This window comes from Molossus molossus, unplaced genomic scaffold, assembly GCF_014108415.1.
Source record: "Molossus molossus isolate mMolMol1 unplaced genomic scaffold, mMolMol1.p scaffold_m16_p_9, whole genome shotgun sequence".
In the NCBI taxonomy this organism is placed as follows: domain Eukaryota; kingdom Metazoa; phylum Chordata; class Mammalia; order Chiroptera; family Molossidae; genus Molossus; species Molossus molossus.
In genome coordinates, this window is record NW_023425403.1 from 30,201,861 (window position 1) to 30,221,163 (window position 19,303).

At 44.1% G+C, this 19,303-nt stretch overlaps 1 protein-coding gene across 14 annotated transcripts in view; it reads left to right on the forward strand.

Moving 5' to 3' along the window:
• The window catches only part of IKBKB (inhibitor of nuclear factor kappa B kinase subunit beta), a 75,391-nt gene extending 56,533 nt beyond the window's left edge, over window positions 1-18,858 (forward strand). For 10 of the 14 annotated variants that reach the window (XM_036249763.1, XM_036249760.1, XM_036249769.1 and 7 more), the window contains 13 exons: window positions 159-266; window positions 1,698-1,827; window positions 2,177-2,371; window positions 3,009-3,123; window positions 4,484-4,607; window positions 5,178-5,329; window positions 5,492-5,553; window positions 6,642-6,751; window positions 7,933-7,982; window positions 8,081-8,180; window positions 8,381-8,528; window positions 12,032-12,159; window positions 15,165-15,372. In XM_036249763.1, the coding sequence (XP_036105656.1) occupies window positions 159-266; window positions 1,698-1,827; window positions 2,177-2,371; window positions 3,009-3,123; window positions 4,484-4,607; window positions 5,178-5,329; window positions 5,492-5,553; window positions 6,642-6,751; window positions 7,933-7,982; window positions 8,081-8,180; window positions 8,381-8,528; window positions 12,032-12,159; window positions 15,165-15,372 (1,630 nt within the window). Of the gene's footprint in view, window positions 1-158; window positions 267-1,697; window positions 1,828-2,176; window positions 2,372-3,008; window positions 3,124-4,483; window positions 4,608-5,177; window positions 5,330-5,491; window positions 5,554-6,641; window positions 6,752-7,932; window positions 7,983-8,080; window positions 8,181-8,380; window positions 8,529-12,031; window positions 12,160-15,164; window positions 15,373-16,435; window positions 17,379-18,817 lie in introns of those variants that run through there. The other 4 variants (XM_036249768.1, XM_036249772.1, XR_004958047.1 and 1 more) reach the window with 3 other exon arrangements.
• The last annotated feature ends 445 nt before the right edge of the window (window positions 18,859-19,303 follow it).

Sequence of the window (19,303 nt, forward strand, 5' to 3'; positions counted from 1 at the left end):
TTCCTACTGGGATACAAATGCACTGATGATTATCTGAAAAGAATCACTAGTGACCTGGGGGTATCTTGTACAGTTGCCAGGTGACATGTTACAAATGTAAAGCGGCTCTTGACCACTAAGTGAGTTAAGGGCTGCAGTTAACAAGCACACCTCTGCAGGCATTCCAGAGTCCGGCAGAAGAGTGAGATGGACATCGTGGTTTTTGAAGACTTGAATGGAGCAGTGAAGTTTTCCAGCTCTTTACCCTACCCCAATAATCTGAACAGGTAAGGCACAGTGACATTTTTTTCAACAAAAGTTTTTCCTCTTTTTGAGATAGATGTCTGAGGTGACATCTGATAGCTTTTAAACAGGTTATCAGGATATCGGACTAAGAACTGGACACAATCCATCTCTCTTATAAACAGATGGATTCCCAGCCCTCGCCCCATCTAGAAATCATCTTTTCTAAATTCACATAACAATTTATCTCTACCTCCTATTACCCTTAGTAGCTTCAACCTTGTGTTTCATTGAGTTGGATCTACTCAACTGTAGGCCTTTTTTTTTTTTAATCCTCACCCGAGGACATTTTTCCTTTTTTTGTTCAGATAGAGAGGGAGGGAGAGAGAGAGAGAGAGAGAGAGAGAGAAGCATCGATGTGAGAGAGACACATCGAGTGGTTGCCACCCACACAACCCAACCAGGGCTGGGGACAAACTGCAACCGAGGTACGTGCCCTTAGCAGGAACCCAACCCGGGTCTCTCTGGACTGCAGGCCGACGCTCTAACCACTGAGCGAAACTGGCCAGGGCTTAACTGTAAGCCTTTTAAGGGCAGGGAATTATACTTTATTTCTCTTTGCACTCCTCATGTAACATCTTACTGTGTCATAACCAACAAATAAACCTTTGTAGTTTGAGCATCATTGCAATCTAATTTTATAGCCAGAATATGAACAGTTCAACAGTAATATCAGAATTGGGTAATAGTACAAAAGAAAACTACAAGGCAGTCACATTATCCATGAGTAGCATGGATAATAATTATCATGAGTATTTAGAGGATGAGGAGATATATTGTGTGGGTTAGAGCTATGTGGAATGACTTTGGATGAGCCAGAACTTTGTGGAAGGATCTGGAAAGATGTGCAGGACATGGATAGATAAAGAGGAAAGAAGTTCAAAGGGGAAAGATGGGGGGCAGCAAAGGCACATTTAGGAAATCAGTCAATAGAAGTAGTGGCCTCATAAAGGGCTTTCATGGAGGGGTGGTAAGAGGAGTGTGACCTCTGTCATGTGAACCAAATGCCTTTCAGGGGGTGATTAACAAATAACTCCAGCAGCAGGGGTTCAAGATTGTGTGTGGAGATCACCTGGAGGTCAAGCACGCTTGTAAAGTGCATTTACAAAGCTTAGATCATTCTTGCATAGTCAGTTGGAGATCAGCCTATTGACCCATCTGTTGAGAAATCCCTGATTTCAGGAGTTGTATTTTTTTTTTTTTTTATCAAATCAGGAGAGATAATAAGCACCTGAATAAATAAGTTGGTTGGATATGTTCACTTTTCCTCTCAGATTAATTTATTTTCAGTTATCATTTATTGGCTGCCATCTGTGTACATAATGGTGAAATGCATGTGAGGTTTGTGCTTTGCAATTTGCACATTAAGGCCGCCTGAAATAGTCGTGTCTCCTACACTCTGCTCCTCTTCTCAGTGTCTTGGCACAGCTCCTGGAGAAGTGGCTGCAGCTGATGCTAATGTGGCACCCCCGACAAAGGGGCACTGATCCCAGGTACGGGCCCAATGGCTGCTTCAAGGCCCTGGATGACATCTTAAACTTAAAGGTGAGCATGGAGGCAACAGTTCAGGTCCCCAGGGGACACAGCAGTTCTTTAAAAACAGGTCATGGGCCTCCTGACCAGTGGGGAAATTTAGGCTGCTGTGAGTATCTCTCTACATAAGTAAGAAGATTGAACCCCTGTGCTAACTGACGTAGGTTATAAGGTTGTAGCTATGAACAGACACGAATATTAAAGACTAGAGTATATTACCATGACACTCAGATGCCCATCCTCAAGCTAGGCCCTTGCTTCGCATGGCTGGGAAGTGTTGGGAGTAGCAGAGGATCCAGGCAAAGAGATGGGCATCTCTGTAAAGTTGGAATTTTTCAATAACATCTGGATTGTGTTGCAGCTGGTCCATATCTTGAACATGGTCACAGGCACCATTCACACCTATCCAGTGTCAGAAGACGAGAGTCTACAGAGCTTAAAGGCCAGAATCCAGGAGGACACAGGAATCCCAGAGGAGGACCAGGAGCTGCTGCAAGAAGCGGGTCTGGCACTGATTCCCGACAAGCCTGCCACTCAGTGTATTTCAGACAACAAGGTGAGCCTCTGGGCTTCTTGCAGAATGCCCTGTTTTACCCTGACTTTGCCTGCAAGGAAAATAATCTTGCATTCATATTTTAGCTCTACTTTATCAGTTCTGTTCATCACACAGATACCTGCCTGTTTTTTTAGTTGGAACGCGAGATCCCCTGTTTGGCCTAACAGGAGACACCGATCACTCCATAATTGACTTGATACTTCCAGACCACTTAGAGTACCTTTATTTTGCCTTTGTTGCAAAGTAATGCTTCATTCTTCCATCAACCAAAACTATTTATGATGTACATCTTGTGTACTGTGTTGACCACCACAGCAAAGCAAGACATAGTCCATGTCCCCAAAAAGCTGATGAAGTTAACATGTGAAAAACAGTCATTGAAGAGGAAAGGAGATAGCAAATGCCTAAATCATAGAATAAAATAGAATGTAATAAGTTGTAAATAAGGTGTACGTTGCGATAAGTAAGTGTAAAAGGAACAGGAAAAAGAAGTAGCGGCCAGACAGGCGCTTAGTACTTACTGGCTGAAGACAATGCTGTTGGTAGACAGTGGGAAACTCTGAAATCTCTTTGTTATTACTTAGGAGAAGGAGGGGTTAGATTCATGAGATCTCATTTTGTTCTTGTCCCTTTGCAGCTAAATGAGGGCCACACATTGGACATGGATCTTGTTTTTCTCTTTGACAACAGTAAAGTCACCTATGAGACTCAGATCTCCCCACGGCCTCAACCTGAAAGTGTCAGCTGTATCCGTAAGAACATCATTGTGGTTTTTTTTTTTTTAATAATCACGTAGAATTTGGGGGACAAGGCAGAAGGGAGGGACATGGACCAGGGGAGGGGTGTACACCAAGGAGATCAGCTTACCCTGTCTTTGGGGCAGCCTTCTTTACTAGGGACATGTGAGGAGTAGCCTAGCCAAAAAAGAGTAAAGGAAGTCTTCAGTTAATTTGAATTTCCTAGGTAGAACTTTAAACAGAGGATAGAGAATACTGCCTATAAGCCACTGAACTTGAATCAGATGGCCATTTTAGTGTTTTTATATTTTAATAATTAATACATACACATATACAAAAAAAATCAAAAGGTGCAAGAGGATATATAGTGAAAAATAAGCCATCTTCTCTCCCCAAGTTCTCCATCCTCTTCCAAGAAACGGCTGCTATCAAATTCTTGGGTATACCTTCCAGGAATATTCTACCTATGTATTTATAGATTATATATACCCCCCCCCCCCAAACAAATGGTCTCATACAATATGTACTGTTCTGTATCTGCCTTTTTTACTTAACAATATATTTTGGAGATTCCCTTGTCCCCACTTTTGGTGCATATAGAGCTGCCTAGTTTTTAAATGCCTGTGTAGTAGTATTCCATTGTATGAATATTAGATGGACATTCAAAAAAATTTTTTAAATTCTCACCCAAGGATTTTTTAAATTGGTTTTAGAAAGAAACATTGATGTGAGAAACATCAATCAGTTGCCTCTTGTATTTGCCCTGACTGGGAATCGAACCTACAACCTTTTGGTGTATAGGATGATGCTCCAATGGACTGAGCCACCAGGCCAGGGCGATGGAAATTTTAATGTATCTCTCAGTCCTGTTCACACACACACACTCACTCATTCATACTCACACACTCACACACACTCACACACTCACTCATTCACACTCACACTCACTCATACACACACAAAACAAACAGAGCAAGGGTCAAAGACACCTCCAGGCTATTGCTTATTTAGTTATCTTTCAGTACTGCTCGTAGCAGCTGCATTTTTAGAAAGCTTCATATTACCTTAAATATTGTGATCATAAGAGTTTCTACTGAAAATGTATGAGGCCTGTGTACATATGACTATCTCCACACGGTTCACTGTTTCTTCACATCAAATCAACAGTTCTTTATTGACTGGTACATGCTTGTTCTGTAATGGGGTACCAAAAATATATGAGACAGTAACCAGGCATAACGCCCCAAAAAGTTATATAATAGTATAGTAGTTATATAACTTTTAAAAATGTGAACGTGCCAGTGATGTTGCAAGGCAGGATGTGGTTAATCGTAGGGGAGTTGTTCTCTGACAATTGTATATGTCTCTGTTCCAGTTCAAGAGCCCAAGAGGAATCTGCCTTTCTTCCAGCTGCGGAAAGTGTGGGGCCAGGTCTGGCACAGCATCCAAACCCTGAAGGAGGACTGTAACCGCCTGCAGCAGGGACAGCGAGCTGCCATGTATTGTGCCAGGCGGTTTTGGACTTAACTTATTTAAAATTGCTTGGTGGCTTTTGCCACAGGGAGGTGGCAGAGGCAGGGGCCCAGAAGCAACTGTTAGGAGAGACAAGAGGGAGACACTGGTTTGGATGGGCAGGAAGTGGTCAGCTGGGCTGGCTGGAGGGAGGCCCTTTTAGACCTGACAGGGTGAGGTCAGCACATTGCCAGGAGTGTAAACGGAGGGCTGGGTTGACTAAACTGGGGGCAGAATTTAGAATGTGGAGGAGCTCATTGCAATTTGGGTCAGCAACATTCCCCTGATTGTCATGCCAGGGGCTGACTAACTCTTTCCCCAGATTATGACTAGTTTGGATTATTGGCCATTTGTGTAGTCCTCTAATTCCAGTTTTGGTGCAGGACCTCATGCATTGCTGAGGACTAGGAAATTGTCTTTATGGTTGTAAGTGGCTGCTCTTACAATAATTATAGCAGAGATCTGCCTTGGCATTTGAGGCAGTTGTGTTATTGTGCAGGAAATGGTATTTGGATCCCAAAGATGCCCCAAGGCTCTGTTTCTTGTGGTCCTTGCAGGATGAATCTCCTCCGGAATAACAGCTGCCTCTCCAAGATGAAGAACTCCATGGCCTCCATGTCTCAGCAGCTCAAGGCCAAGTTGGATTTCTTTAAGACCAGCATCCAGATTGACCTGGAGAAGTATAGTGAGCAAACTGAGTTTGGGATCAGTGAGTGTACTCTTTGCAATGAGTTTGGAGAGACCATTTTGTTCTTGTTTTCTCTTCCTGAGTTTTCTTTTATTCTTTAAAATTGAGTTGCTTATTCTGTTTTGGTTTTGTGGTGTCTTCATTTTGTTTTTTATTTTTTTCCCCTACATTTTTTTTTTCCAGCATCAGATAAACTGCTACTGGCCTGGAGGGAAATGGAACAGGCTGTGGAGCTCTGTGGGCGGGTAGGAGACTCATTTTAGGTTCATATCCTTACTGATGGGAGATGAGGCTATTTTCTGCCATTTCCCACTTTCTCTTCAAACACTAGGTTGACCTTGTATGTGAGAACTCAAGTTTTCCTCACCTTGCTCTTTGACTTTAACTAGAAATTGATGGAAAGAAGCTGGCAGAGTAGTCAACTAAAGGGGGCCCAACTGTGGCAGATCCAGGAGCTATACAGATGGACAGAGCTGGTCCAGATTTGAGTAAGGAGCAAAGTGTGAAGTGTCCTCGTGGAGAAGAGACCTCTTCCTATTCGAAAGGGCCTTGGATGAATGATAAACACTCCATCTAGTCAAAAGTTTTTGCCTAGTTTTTTGGGGACACTAAATCCATAGGAAAGAAAAGGTCTAGGCAGAGTCTTAGGACAGTGTAAACCAAATGCCACTGGAAAACATTAATTAGGAAGGCAGGGGAAGTGTTACTTAGTGACCCTCAACCAAATTGAAGACCTTGGGCTCTGAGGCTTTTTCTTGGACTTTTTCACCATTTTCCCCTGTGAACTTGGGCAAGGACCTTCACCTATGTGTTTTGATGTTTGTTTCTGTAAATTGGTACTGAATGAATGCTTAAATGTGAATATATATAGACAACTTATTTAACCATAGAAATGGGTAGTGCTCCACCCCCATCTCGGCGCTCATATATGTAATCTGTGAACGGAATCCCACCCCCACATGGGATGGCCCTGGATGGACAAACTAAGGAGAGAGAGGAATGTACACGGGGCATGTTCTATATGCCAGGCACCAGGCCAGATCCTTTACATACTTATCTGACCCCTAAAACAGCCCTATCAGAAGCCTATTTTATGGTGGAGGAGACTGCAGATAGGGGTTAAGTAATTTGCCCAAGGGTCACACAGAAAGTGGTAGACCCAAGATCCAAACCAGCTCATTCTGATTCCAAAGTCCATATTCCTTCTAGCCAGTCAATTGAGAGTCTACAGTGAGTTTGGAGGGTTTTCCCTGAAAATCTTGCACCTCAGAATGATCTTATGATGTCAGTTGACATAAGCACAGTTTTGTTTTGTTTTGTTTTTTTTAATCAGGAGAATGAAGTGAAACATCTGGTGGAACGGATGATGGCATTGCAGACAGACATCGTGGACTTGCAGAGGAGCCCAATGGGTCGGAAGCAGGGGGGAACACTGGACGACCTGTGAGTACCAACTGGGCGGGGGCCGCACACTGTCCCCAACACATGCACATATCCCAACTGGAGTTTCCATATGTGTGTTGGGATCATGTGTGGTTATTATGGAAGCTTGTGAGGCTGTTCTCCTGTAGAGCATATACCCTCATCCCCAGTGAATCATCTCAGCATGTTCCAGAAATGAACAAGGACACATCACCATCACTTTGAGTCTTTGTTTCCATATCTATTTAGTGGCCAGAAAAATGGTCTCGTCTCCCAAAGTTGTGAAGATCAGTTCAGATAATGCACAGAGCAGTAGTGTGTAAACTATGAAGGCTATACCGCAAGGAGCCTTTACCATGGTTTCAGGCATCACTGTTTGTCCAGCCCACCTTGACCCAGGTATAGCTCAAAGAGCAGAAAGTAGAGCAGAGAAGGAGAAGACTGGCAACTCTTAGAAGTTTGGACCTGGAAACTGTTCATTTGAGTCTTTATCAGGACTTTGGCCTTGGCTCCAAGAGAGGACGAGGGGCCTAGGAAGAGCAGTCCTGCCTGAAGGAAGTTGCACACAGCCCCCAGGGTGCAGACGGGAGGAGGCAGGCAAGCTCATCAATTTCTCAGGAGTTATCTCATTTGGGCTGAGCAGTGTCCTCTGATGCTTCTACTAGGATTCTCAGGACCAGGAACTGAGAATCTAGAAATCTGATTATTTGTATTCTATATTTTCTTGAATCACTTAAACTTTTATTCTCCCCTAGTTTTCAAATGAGAATCATCTCTGAAAATGTCAGCCAGTCTCACTGTGTTAAGGGGAAAAAGGGGTTGGAGTTTGTGTCCTCCCTGGTCTTGCATTTTCAAAAGGAAACCATGTTCTCTGGGCTCAGGTCCAGGGATGGTACCTGGAATTACTATTGTGGAAGCCAAGTGGACAGAAATTCTAAGGGACAGAATGGAGATTCCTTTCTTTAAGATCCTCTCTCATAAACCTTGGAGATGTTTGATTTTTTATAATGATGGTGATCATTCCCTTATTTTAAACCTCACCTATACTAAAACCAGGAATAGTCATTTTCTCCAGTCAGGACATATTGCCAGACTTACTTCTAGAAATCAGTAATTCTACTGGCAGGAATTAGCTTATCAGTGCTTCAAGTGTGCTAATTTGTCCTCAAATCTAGACAGAGCTTCTTATTTGTATATTTCAGAGAAGAGCAAGCAAGGGAGCTTTACAGGAGACTCAGGGAAAAACCAAGAGGTAAGGGGATTCCTTGGGTTCCTTGTTACCTCAGGTGTGAGGCATTGGGACTCTGCCAGCCATCTGGAGGAACTATGAAACTCCTTTCCTCTCTCCAGACCAGCGAACCGAGGGTGACAGTCAGGAAATGGTACGGCTGCTACTTCAGGCAATCCAAGCCTTTGAGAAGAAAGTGCGAGTGATTTACACACAGCTCAGGTATATCCCTGATTTTCCTACTCGAGGTGGATTGTGGAGAAGCAGCGAGGCTGTGTGAGGCCATTTCTTCACGCTGATGCGCTTGCCCACCTGAAGAAAATTTATCTGCAATTGCTGATTGGATTCATAATCACCAGGGATTATGTCCTGCTTTCTTCAACCCAAATGCCACTGGGCTTTTTCTTGTTTATTCTTTACAGTAAAACTGTGGTTTGCAAGCAGAAGGCTCTGGAATTGTTGCCCAAGGTGGAGGAGGTGGTGAGTTTAATGAATGAGGATGAGAAGACTGTTGTTCGGCTTCAGGAAAAGCGACAGAAGGAGCTCTGGAATCTCCTGAAGATCGCTTGTGTGAGTGAAGCCTTGTAGCCAGGCACACAGCCCTCAGTCTGCCAGCCTCTCTGGGCCTTTCCACCTCTGTGCAACTGTCACCACCCAACAAGGGAGACCACAAAGCCACTGACAAACCACTCAGCTGCTGTTGCTCACTTTTCACTTCTTCATAACTTTGAGTGAGCAGGGAGGGGCAGAGTTACAGCCTAGGCTCATTGTTTTTATTTATGCATGTATGCACTTCCTGTGGCTACTGTAATAAATTTCCACAAAGTATTCTGTCAGAGTCTAAAATCTAGGTGTTGGTAGAGATGGGCTGTAGAGGAGCCTTGCCTCTTCCAGCTTCTGGTGGCCCAGGTGATCCTTGGCTTGTGGCTGAATCACTCCAGTCTCTGCCTCTGTCTTCACATGGCCTTCTCTGTGTCTCTCTTCTGAGTATCTCTTATAAAAACACTTGTCATTGGATTTAAGTCCCACCTGAATAGTCCAGGATGATCTCATCTCAGGATCCTTAACTACATCTGGAAAGACCCTCTTTCCAAATAAGGTCCCATTCCCAGGTTCTTGGAGTTAGGAATGGATGGATCTTTTGGGGGTCCTGCATTTATTCTTCCCTACAGCGCATGGCAGCATGATGTGGTGGATCCTCATCTATGTATGCGGCTTCCATTGTAACTCATACTTTCCGTGCTTACCATCAGTCTTAATATAACTGTGACTCCACTGAATGTTGCTCAGAGAGAAAACATGAAACGAAAAAGAGAGCTCAGGACAGAGAAGTGAAAGAGCCAGGCAAAAGCCATGGAAGCCAGAGCTGATGGGAGAGTGGCCTGCACTCTGAAGGCCGCACAAAGGCTGAAAAGAGAGCCATGTAGTCATTGTGGCCTTTAAGAGCAAAGAGGAGAATGGGAATTCTTGAGGTGGGATACAAAGATGGGGTTTTTGTTTTTTTCTTTATTGATTTTAGAGAGAGACGAAGGGAGAAGAAGAGAGAGATAGAAACCAATGAGAGAGAACATCAACTGGCTGCCTCCTGCATGCCCCCCACTGGGGATTGGGCCCACGACCTGGGCCTGTTCCCTGATCAGGAATCGAACCAGTGACCTCTTGGTTCATGGGTTGATGCTCAACCACTGAGGCACACTGGCTGGCAGGATGGGGATGTTTAAGATCATGGCAACTGGAGCATATTTGTAGGCCAATCAGAAGGAGACAGTGTTCCGGGGGATTCACAGTGTCAAAGTGGTAGGATACAGTTTAGTCTCCAGTCTTGAGAACAATGGAGAGAGGTCAGCATGATGAGCTTGGCCTTGGGAAGTAAGGAGGAAAAGGGGGAGAGATGACCAGGCAGAGACGATTTAAGAGGGAGAGGGAAGTTGAGGTATTCACAGTCAATGGCCTGATCTGCCATCTGTATCCATTCAACATTTATTGAGTGCTGACTATATGCCCAGCAGGGTGCTGGAGTTATTGGAGGAAAAATAAGGTAGCACCTGGCCCAATGAACTCCTGATCTGGTGAGGGGCACAGACAGGGAAGTGACTGAGAACAATTTAGGGCAGGAAGTGCCCTACATCAACTATAGTAAGCACAAGCTATAGCATGAATACAGAGGAGGAATGCCAGCTTCAGTCTTAGAGGTGAGGGAACCACAGAAAACATTCACAAGGAGGTATTGTTTCACCTGAAGAATGAGTAGGAAGTTGGTAGGTGGCTAGGTGGAGATGAGGACATTCCAGAACAAAGACATTGCTCTGACAAAGGCGTGGAGAGAAGGTATAAGCAGGTTGGTTGGTGTAGGGAAGGGTATCACTGGGGATGGCATTGCACCAGGTAGGCAGGGGCTAGCTCATACAAGCCACACTTTATTTAAAATTTTTTTTTTAATCCTCACCTAAGGATATTTTTCCATTGATATTTAGAGAGAGTAAAAGGGGGGGGGGAGGAGGGAGAGAGAAGAGAGAGGGAGAGAGAAACACTTATGTGAGAGAGACATATGGATTGGTTGCCTCATGCTTGCGCCCTGGCCTCAGCTGGGGATCTAGCCTACAATCCAGGTATGTGCCCTTGACAGGGATTGAACCTGCGACTCTTCGGTGCATGGGCCAACTTTCCAACCACTGAGCTGCACAGGCCAGGGCAGCCACACTTTATTTTGAAGACATAGAGGAAACACTGCAGTATTTGTTTTTTCCTTTTATTTTGAAAGAAGTTAAGTATGGGAATGAGGTGATCACATTAAGTTTAGAAAACTCACTAATAGCACTGGAGAACAGATTTGAGACTTTGGCAGACCTCATCTTGAGCATGAAGTGCCTCTCAATGGAGGCTGGAAATGAGTAGTTCCTGTGGTGCAGAGGCCAGGATGGTAGAAAAGTAAGGAGCCAAACAGCACAGTAGTGATCTCCTTCCTCACTTGCAGACCCAGGCAGAACTGAAGGAGGTAGGTGGCTGGGTCTCTCCAAGGATGATAATCATCAGGGAAGACACAGCAGAAGACAAAGAGCAGGGCAAAAGGCTGGGTGAGGTTGGACCTTGACATTCAGCTAGAAGGGAAGATGTGGAGCCAGGATGGGTCCCACATTTGAGCGGCTGAGAGGGATGAAACACTGCAGGCTGCAGTGAGGGCAAGGAGAGGGGTTAATGAGCAGTAAGTAGGTGAGGCCAACAGATGAGAGTGTGCTGGGGACTCAGGGAGGAAGAGGTGGCGTGGGGTGCTGAGAAGGTTGACCGTAGGCTGCAGGCTGCAGGTTTGAGGAGGTGCAAGTAGCTGGAGCAGGAGCCTTTGGTTTAGCATCTTGGCTTTGAGGTGGAATGGCTGCAGCAGCCTGGGTGTCAGACTATCTTGGTTTTCTTCTCTGCTGTCCCACAAATGGTGCATTCACAAAAAGTCACTGATAACTTTTTTGAGCCTTAGTCTTCTACTTGGAAAAGAGTAATAACACTTCACTTTTAATTTCCTTATGCGAGTTCATTAAGCAATCAAACTTAGAGACATAAAGCTTACAAATACAGGCACTCAAATCTCCCTATGTTTAGAATCTTTTATCAAAAAGTACATACACCTAGTCCTGGCTGGTTTGACTCAGCAGTTAGAGCGTCGGCCTGCGGTCCACAGTGACCCAGGTTCGGTTCCCGCTAAGGGCATGTACCTCGGTTGCAGTTTGTCCCTGGCCCTGGTTGGGTCGTGTGGGTGGCAGCCACCCAATGTGTTCCTTTCACGTTGATGTTTCTCTCTCTCTCTTCCTCTCTCTTCCCCCCTTCTATCTGAATAAAAAATGGAAGAATGTCCTTCGGTGAGGATTAAAAAAAAAGTACACCTGATAGAGAAACGTTTTCTAAACTGAAATGCAAACTATGAGCTGTTGTCATGGATAGAGGTGTTGCCCGGTATCCTCTAGGAATAGCATGCGTCTTGTGGCCAGCTGCCTCATGAGAAAACACCACAGTGTGAATGCAAAAGTTGAATTATCTCTTTGCTCCACAATTTTGTTGACTTTCCTTTTGGTTTCGTCCTTTAGAGCAAGGTTCGTGGTCCTGTTAGTGGAAGCCCAGATAGCATGAACACTTCTCGCCTTAGTCACTCTGGACAGTTGATGTCTCAGCCTTCCACCGCTCCCAACAGCTCACCTGAGTCAGTCAACAAAAGGTACGTCATTGTTAACAGTGCCAAGTGTAATATTCAAGGGCACATCAGGAGGTCATCAGATGGAAATGGATGTTTATCACTGATAGACCATTTCATCTGTCTAATGATTTTGTGCATGTTTTTCTTTGCATTTGTTACATATGGTAGGCACTGCAGGGACAAATGTCTCAGTCCCTTGGGAGTCAGAATATCTTGGTAACTAAAATTTCCCTGGCTGAGGGTTGGAATACTAATTGCTCAATAAGAATATTGAAAATGCTAGGCAGTCACATGCTGTTATGTAGTCCATTAGTCATTATCTGGTCTTCAAAACCAGATTCCCTATAGGGAGGGCCATGTTCATCCACCCGAGTCATCTTGCCTCCTCCCTCCCACCCCACCACACTTTGAGTTACTGTTACATTTTCCTCCCACTGCTTCTCATCACCTCCCGGTGGAGTGGCTCACCCCTCTTCTCCCCTCCTGTTACCTGGACCGCTGCCACAGAGGAGTGCGCAGAGCACTTCAGCCCTTTCCGGCAAGGCTTTCGGCCTCCCTGCTTCCTGCCTCGTACTGCCTCCAAGCCCTTTCTGGTCAAGTTAGTCCTCCCAAAATACCATTTTGATCAAGTTATTCCTTGGTCAGTAAGTAGTAATGGTTCCTCACTCCCTAAAAAATCCATCCTGAGCCTTTTCAGGCATTCACAGCCACCTCAGAGAGGCTCTCCAGGTGGATCCACAAACTCCTTGCTCTAGCCCAGTGGTCCTTAAAGTCTGGTCCAGACCAGGAGCATCAGCAGCATCTTGTTAGAAATGCAGATTCTGAATCAGAAACTCGGGTGGGGCACAGCGGTCTGTGTTTAACAAGCCCTGGCTGATTCTGATGCACACTCAAGTGGAGAAACTTCCCTGGAATGCTCCTCTCATCTGGAGGGCTCATCTGCTTCCCATCTCCTCCAAAGCTCTGACCACACAAGCACACGAGATCGTTCTCTTCTTGGACCTCCTGTGGGTTTTTTTGTTTTCGTTTATAATTCAGTCTCATACCCATTAACTCAGCACGTTCTGTGTGCCAGGGCCTAGGCCCTGGAGATGGTTAAAATCAGTTCCTATAGGCAAATCTATAGACATAGAAAATAGATTAATGATTGCCTAGGACAGGTGGGGAGGGGGAATGGGAAGTGATTGATAATGGGAATAAGATTTTTTTTTTTGTTATCCTCACCGGAGGATATTTTTCCATTTTTTATTCAGATAGAGCAGGAGGGGGAGAGAGGAAGAGAGAGAGAGAGAAACATCGATGTGAAAGGGACACATCGAGTGGCTGCCACCCGCACAACCCAACCAGGGCCGGGGACAAACTGTAACCGAGGTATGTGCTCTTAGCGGGAACCGAACCCGGGTCTCTCTGGACCGCAGGCCGCCGCTCTAACTGCTGAGCCAAACCGGCCAGGGCGGGTACAAGATTTTTTATGGGTGATGAAAATGTTCCAAGATTAGATTACTGTGATGATTGTACAACTCTGTAAATGTGGTGAAACTGTCGAATTGCACACTTTAACTGGGTAAACTTTATGATATGTAAATTTACCTCAATAAAACTGTTTTTAAAAGTCCTGTTCTAGTACTTGGGGAGTTCATAGCCTATATACTGTTTTGGTACTTAATTATATGTGGCTTTAGGTTCCTAATTCTCTCCCCAACCTACTGTGAGTTCCTTGAGGATAATCACTGGATCCTGTGCCTCCTACATTGTCTGCCGGAGCTGGCACCTAGGCTTTAACTTAGTCAGTAGTCCTGTAGATGAGGCTAAGCAAAAAAGTGCCCTGAGTTCCTTCCATCAGTGTCATACTTAGCAAGGTGAGAGGACACTGCCTTCCTGGACTTTTCATATTCCCTCCAGTGATATACTCAACGATCTAGAAGAGTCATCCTGGGAGCACAGGTTGCCAGTTGTTTCTCTGCATCACAGAGCTGAGATTAGAAAAGGGCAGATGGCTTATTATACTTTCCCTATCTTACTACAGCCTGTGGTGGTGGTTTTTTGTTTTTAATATTTTTATTGATTTTTTTTTTAATAGAGAGGAAGGGAGAGAGAGAGATAGAAACATTGATCAGCTGCCTCCTGCATGCCCCCTACTGGGGATTTAATCTGCAACCCAGGCATGTGTCCTGACCCAGAATTGAACCGGCCACCTCTTAGGATAACACCCCTCTTGGGATAACACTCAACCAACTGAGCCAAACCAGCTGGGCCCCATGGCCCATTTTTGATAGGACTGAAATCATAGAAAAGAGAGAACACAGATTAAATGAAATCAGTTCCCAGACCTGCTTTTTCTCAGATCTCAAGGAACTGTGAAAACCTGGTGAAATTGCTTGGTTTATATATATTTTTTTTCTATTTCAAAAATTAGAAAACAGGTGATTTGGGAGTTATCTTTAGATTTTGGCAGTTTGGAGAGAATTTAATAAATTCAGCTATCTAGTTAAATCAGAAAGAGTTCTTTTACTTTTGTTTTTATTAAGGAGGGATCTATTTGCTTTTTCACACTGTGACAGGCAATGTTCATAGCTAGATTTGGTCTTCTGAAAGTACTTAACGACATGAATGAAATCACTAGTCTGACGTGTTTTTGTTTTGTTTTGTTTTGTTTTTATCTTCACCCAAAGATATTCTTCCCATTGAATTTTAGAGAGAATAGAAGGGAGAGAGGGAGGGAGGGAGGGAGGGGAGAGAGAGAGAGAAACATCAGTGTGAAAGAGACACAATGTGAGAGACTGGGGCTGGGGATCAAACCTGCAACCTAGGTATGTGCCCTTTAGGTATTGAACCTGCAACCCTTTGGTGCCCGGGCTGATGCAACACTGGCCAGGGCAACATGGTGTTTTAAAGACCCTCATCACCAAAATAATTCTTATTTAATTTAAAAAATCTTGTCAAAAGCTCTTTAGCATATTTTTAAGCAGTATTATCTCTGAAAAAATATTACTGACACTTTTTAGTAACTTGATCCTTTTCTTTAGTGAAGAGCTGGTGGCTGAAGCACATACTCTCTGCACCCAGCTAGAAAGTGCAATGCAAGACACCATGAAAGAACAGGACCAGAGTTTACAGGTAATGGCCTATGTGAACCCCAGCTATCCCATGTCCTTTTTGCAGCGGAAGAGAAAGAGAATATGGAAAGGCAATCCAGTGTTTCCTCAATCTCAGTATACACTTATGATTTTCTAGTACAGTGACCCTTCCACCACGCAGGAGCTAGAGGTGCCAACTCCCTGCACATTAGAAAATCCACGTATAACTTTTGACTCCACAAAAACTTTACTACGAATGGCCTACTGTTGACTGGCAGACTTACTGATAATTTTCCACTGATTTTTAGATAAAGTAGAAGGGAGGGAGGGAGGGAGAGAGAGAGAGAGAAAAACATTGATGTGAGAGAAACACATTGATTGGTTGTCTCCCTCATGACACAGACCTGGGCTGGGAATCGAACCTGCAACCCAAGTACGTGCCCTTGACTGGGAATCAAACCCGAGACCCTTTGGTCCACGGGCCGACGCTCTAACCACTGAGAAAAATCAGCCAGGGCAGGTTTGTAGGCTTTCTATATCTGTTGTTGCTGCTCTTCCTCCTCCTGGGACTGTATATTTAATCCTTTCACTGCTAATTTGCATTTCTACCAGAGGAAAAGGAAGTCTTATTAGAGCATTTCATCTGGTGAAGTTGGAAATCAATAGCTGAGATTTGCTTTGCTCCTAGATTATGGCCTGTGTGAAGCCCAGCTATCCCATGTCCTTTCTGCAGCGGAGAAAAAGAATATGGAAAGGCAATCCAGTGTTTCCTTAATCTCAGTATACACTTATGATTTTCTAGTACAGTGACCCTTCCACCACGCAGGAGCTAGAGGTGCCTACTCCCTGCACATTAGAAAATCCACGTATAACTTTGCTCCTTTAGCCACAGGGCCTTTGCATGTGCTCTTGCTCCACCTTAAATGCCCTTGGTACCACCTACCCACAGTGGGCATAAATAAGTAATGTGAGTACAGCTAAAATTGCATTTCTACTTTCCATCGTCCAGGGATCTCAGGGACTCCAATCTAGTCCAAAGAAAAGATCCTGTACAATTTTGAATGTCTATTTAGCTCAAGCATACCCTGCAATAAAAAGACTGTTATTAATGAAAGGGTTCAAATTTCCTTCTAAATTGTGCTGGTTGCCTCCTGGAAAAGAAAAACAACCTGAGGTGTACTGGTGGCCACTGTATTTTTAACCTGCCTGTTGACTTTCAGTCTCTAGATTGGAGCTGGTTACAGACAGAAGAAGAAGAACAGAATAGCTTGGAGCAGACCTCATGACTGTGTGTGTGGCCTTGACCACATGATGGGGCTGCCTGGCCTGAAGCTGTCCCACAGTGGCTCCTGCTATGTAGATGTCCCAGCAGTCTTCGGCACCCAGATGGAGATCTTCTCACTTCCCCAACGGTTGTGGCACTGACTGTGGACCAAGGGTGTGGCTCTCCGTGGGCACTGCCAGCAACTTGTCTGTACACTGGAAGTCCTCCATCACAGAGGCCCAGCGAACGTGGATGCCAAGCAGGAGCATTAGGGAGACTAAACCACAACACCTCCTTCCTCTGCTCTGAAAAAAGTACTCAAGTACAGTTGCCCCACAGACCACTGGACAAATGTCTAACATGAATTTTTCAGGACAAAGTATGAACAGCACTTGGTGCCAGCCTGTCCTCTGGTGACCCTCCTGATCTTTGGAGGCCCGGATCCACACGTCCTCACAGTTAGTGTCCATTGGATTTGGCTTCTCTTGAACAGACTTTAAAATCACGGACTTGGCCTGGCCCCATCCTCTCTCTTCTTCTTTTCATTTCACTGCTGCTAAAATTTTCTTTTTACCTACACTTTGGTGGTTATACTCCCTTTGGCAAGGTTGTAAGTGAATGCTAACCTCTCCCTGTCTGTAGTCCTTTTGGCCACAGAGTGACTCACTAGAGCCAGGATGGAAGAGCAACTCCCTTCCTTTGGGTCTCAAAGATTACTTGGGAGTGAGTTGTTATGGAGAAGAAGGAAAGAAGAAAAGGTTACCTGTCAACCACAGGCCTGCTGACCACAAGCACACACCTCCTGTTCTTGCTCAGACACATCTGTGTGGTGGTGGGATGGGGAGTCCCTGCCTCTCATATCATCTAGCAGTATTATTAAATTGGTTTATTTTTAAAAATTGTTTCTATATCTTGTGATATGACTCAAATACTTATACTGGATTCCACAATCCATTTTTACAGTACCTCTGGTTAGAACTTATGAACTCATAATCCGACTTAATGGAAATTTTATAAGGTGGAATAGTGCCTGGATAAACAGTGCCATAGCTCTCTGACATTTCATAAAACTTCACCTTTATATAAAAGCAGGAAAGAAAATGAGTTCCTATGATCACAAAACTGAGTTTGATTGAAGGAAGTTAGAATAAGAGTTTCACAAAGTGGCTTTCATGAAAATAGTACAGAAATGTTTCATGGTCAAGTAAGTTTTGGAAATGCTTCATGCTCTAATTGCCTGTAAGATCCACATTGTACACTGGTATATTCAAGTAAGAAGGTCTTTGAAAAATGTTTCATTCAATGTTGTTTCTCTGTAATGTTGATGAGATACTATAGGAACTTAACTCTTGTTTATATCAATTAGCCTATGGTAAAGTTGATTTTGTTATATGTTGTTTTACTTAAAGTTGCAGAACCTATTGATATTTTGTTAATATCACGATTTGTTGAAATGGTGACATATCTTAGGGTGACTAACTTATCTTGGTTTGCCCAGGACTTTCCTGGTTGTAGCCCAGAAAGTTCTGTATCCCAGTGAACTTTTCAGTCCCTGCCAACCCGGGATGATTGGCCATCCTACATCCGGATGTGTCCATATACTGTGTAATTCAAAGTATTTGGCACTTCAGCAAAATTGCAATTTAGGGTATTTAATGAGTACCTATTTATTGAGCATCTCTCTGTGGCAAACAAAATTAACTCCTTACTTTCATGGAGCTTATATTGGTGGGAAAATGGGAAGAGAAAGGAGCTGATAATAGGCAAGTAACACATGTAAGTTTCAAATAGTTTCAATGCTATGAAGAAAATAAAACTTAGTAATGGATAGAGTACCTAAGGGTTATCCAAGAATGTGACAAGGATGTGACTACTGGACTGAGATTTGAATGATGAAAAGAAGGCAGCCAGGCAAAGTACTGAACAATGAGAGAAGAGCCGTGAAGCAGGTTCATCTATGTACTAAATCAAAGGGAAAAGTGGGAAGTAGGAGAGATGGTAGAAGATAGATCAGATTAGGCCTTTTAAGCCATGGAAAGGAGTGTGGATTTTTAAAATTGATTTTAGTGAGAGAAAGGGAGAGAGATAGAGAAACATTGCTGTGAGAGAAACATCAGTTGGTTGCTTCCCACATGTGCCCTGACTGGGGATCAAACTCACAACCTACCTGGATATGTGCTCTGACCAGGTGTACAGGATGATGATCCAACCAACTAGACCATAACAACCAGGGCAAAATTGTGGGTTTTATTCTAAATGCAACGAGAGGGTATTTAAGCAAATGAATGACATATTCTGATATACATTTTTTAAAAAATCACTCTTGTCCTATTTGTAGGGAACAAGAGCAGAAGAAAGAAGCCCACTGAGGAGGCTATGGCAGTCATTTGGGACCGACATCATGGTACAGTGCACTAGGGTAGTGGCAGTAAAGGTGGTGAAAGGCAATCTGGTTAAGAATACGTATTCTGGAGACAGATCAGACAACATGCGCTGACAGATTGGATGTGCGATGTGAAAAGAGCAATTATGAATGACTGCTAGGGTTTTTGCCTTATAGGGTAGATTAAAGTGTCATTAACTAAAAAGGCAACCAACCCAATGGGAGGTGATATTTGTAAATAACAGCTCTGACAAGTGGTTAATACCCAAAATATATAAAGACTCATACAACTCAAAAACAAACAATGCAATTTAAAAACGTGCAGAGGGCCCGGCCGGTGTGACTCAGTGGTTGAGCATTGACCCATGCACCAAGAGATTGCCGGTTCAATTCCTGGTCAGTGCACTTGCCCAGGTTGTGGGCCCAATCCCCAGTGGGGGT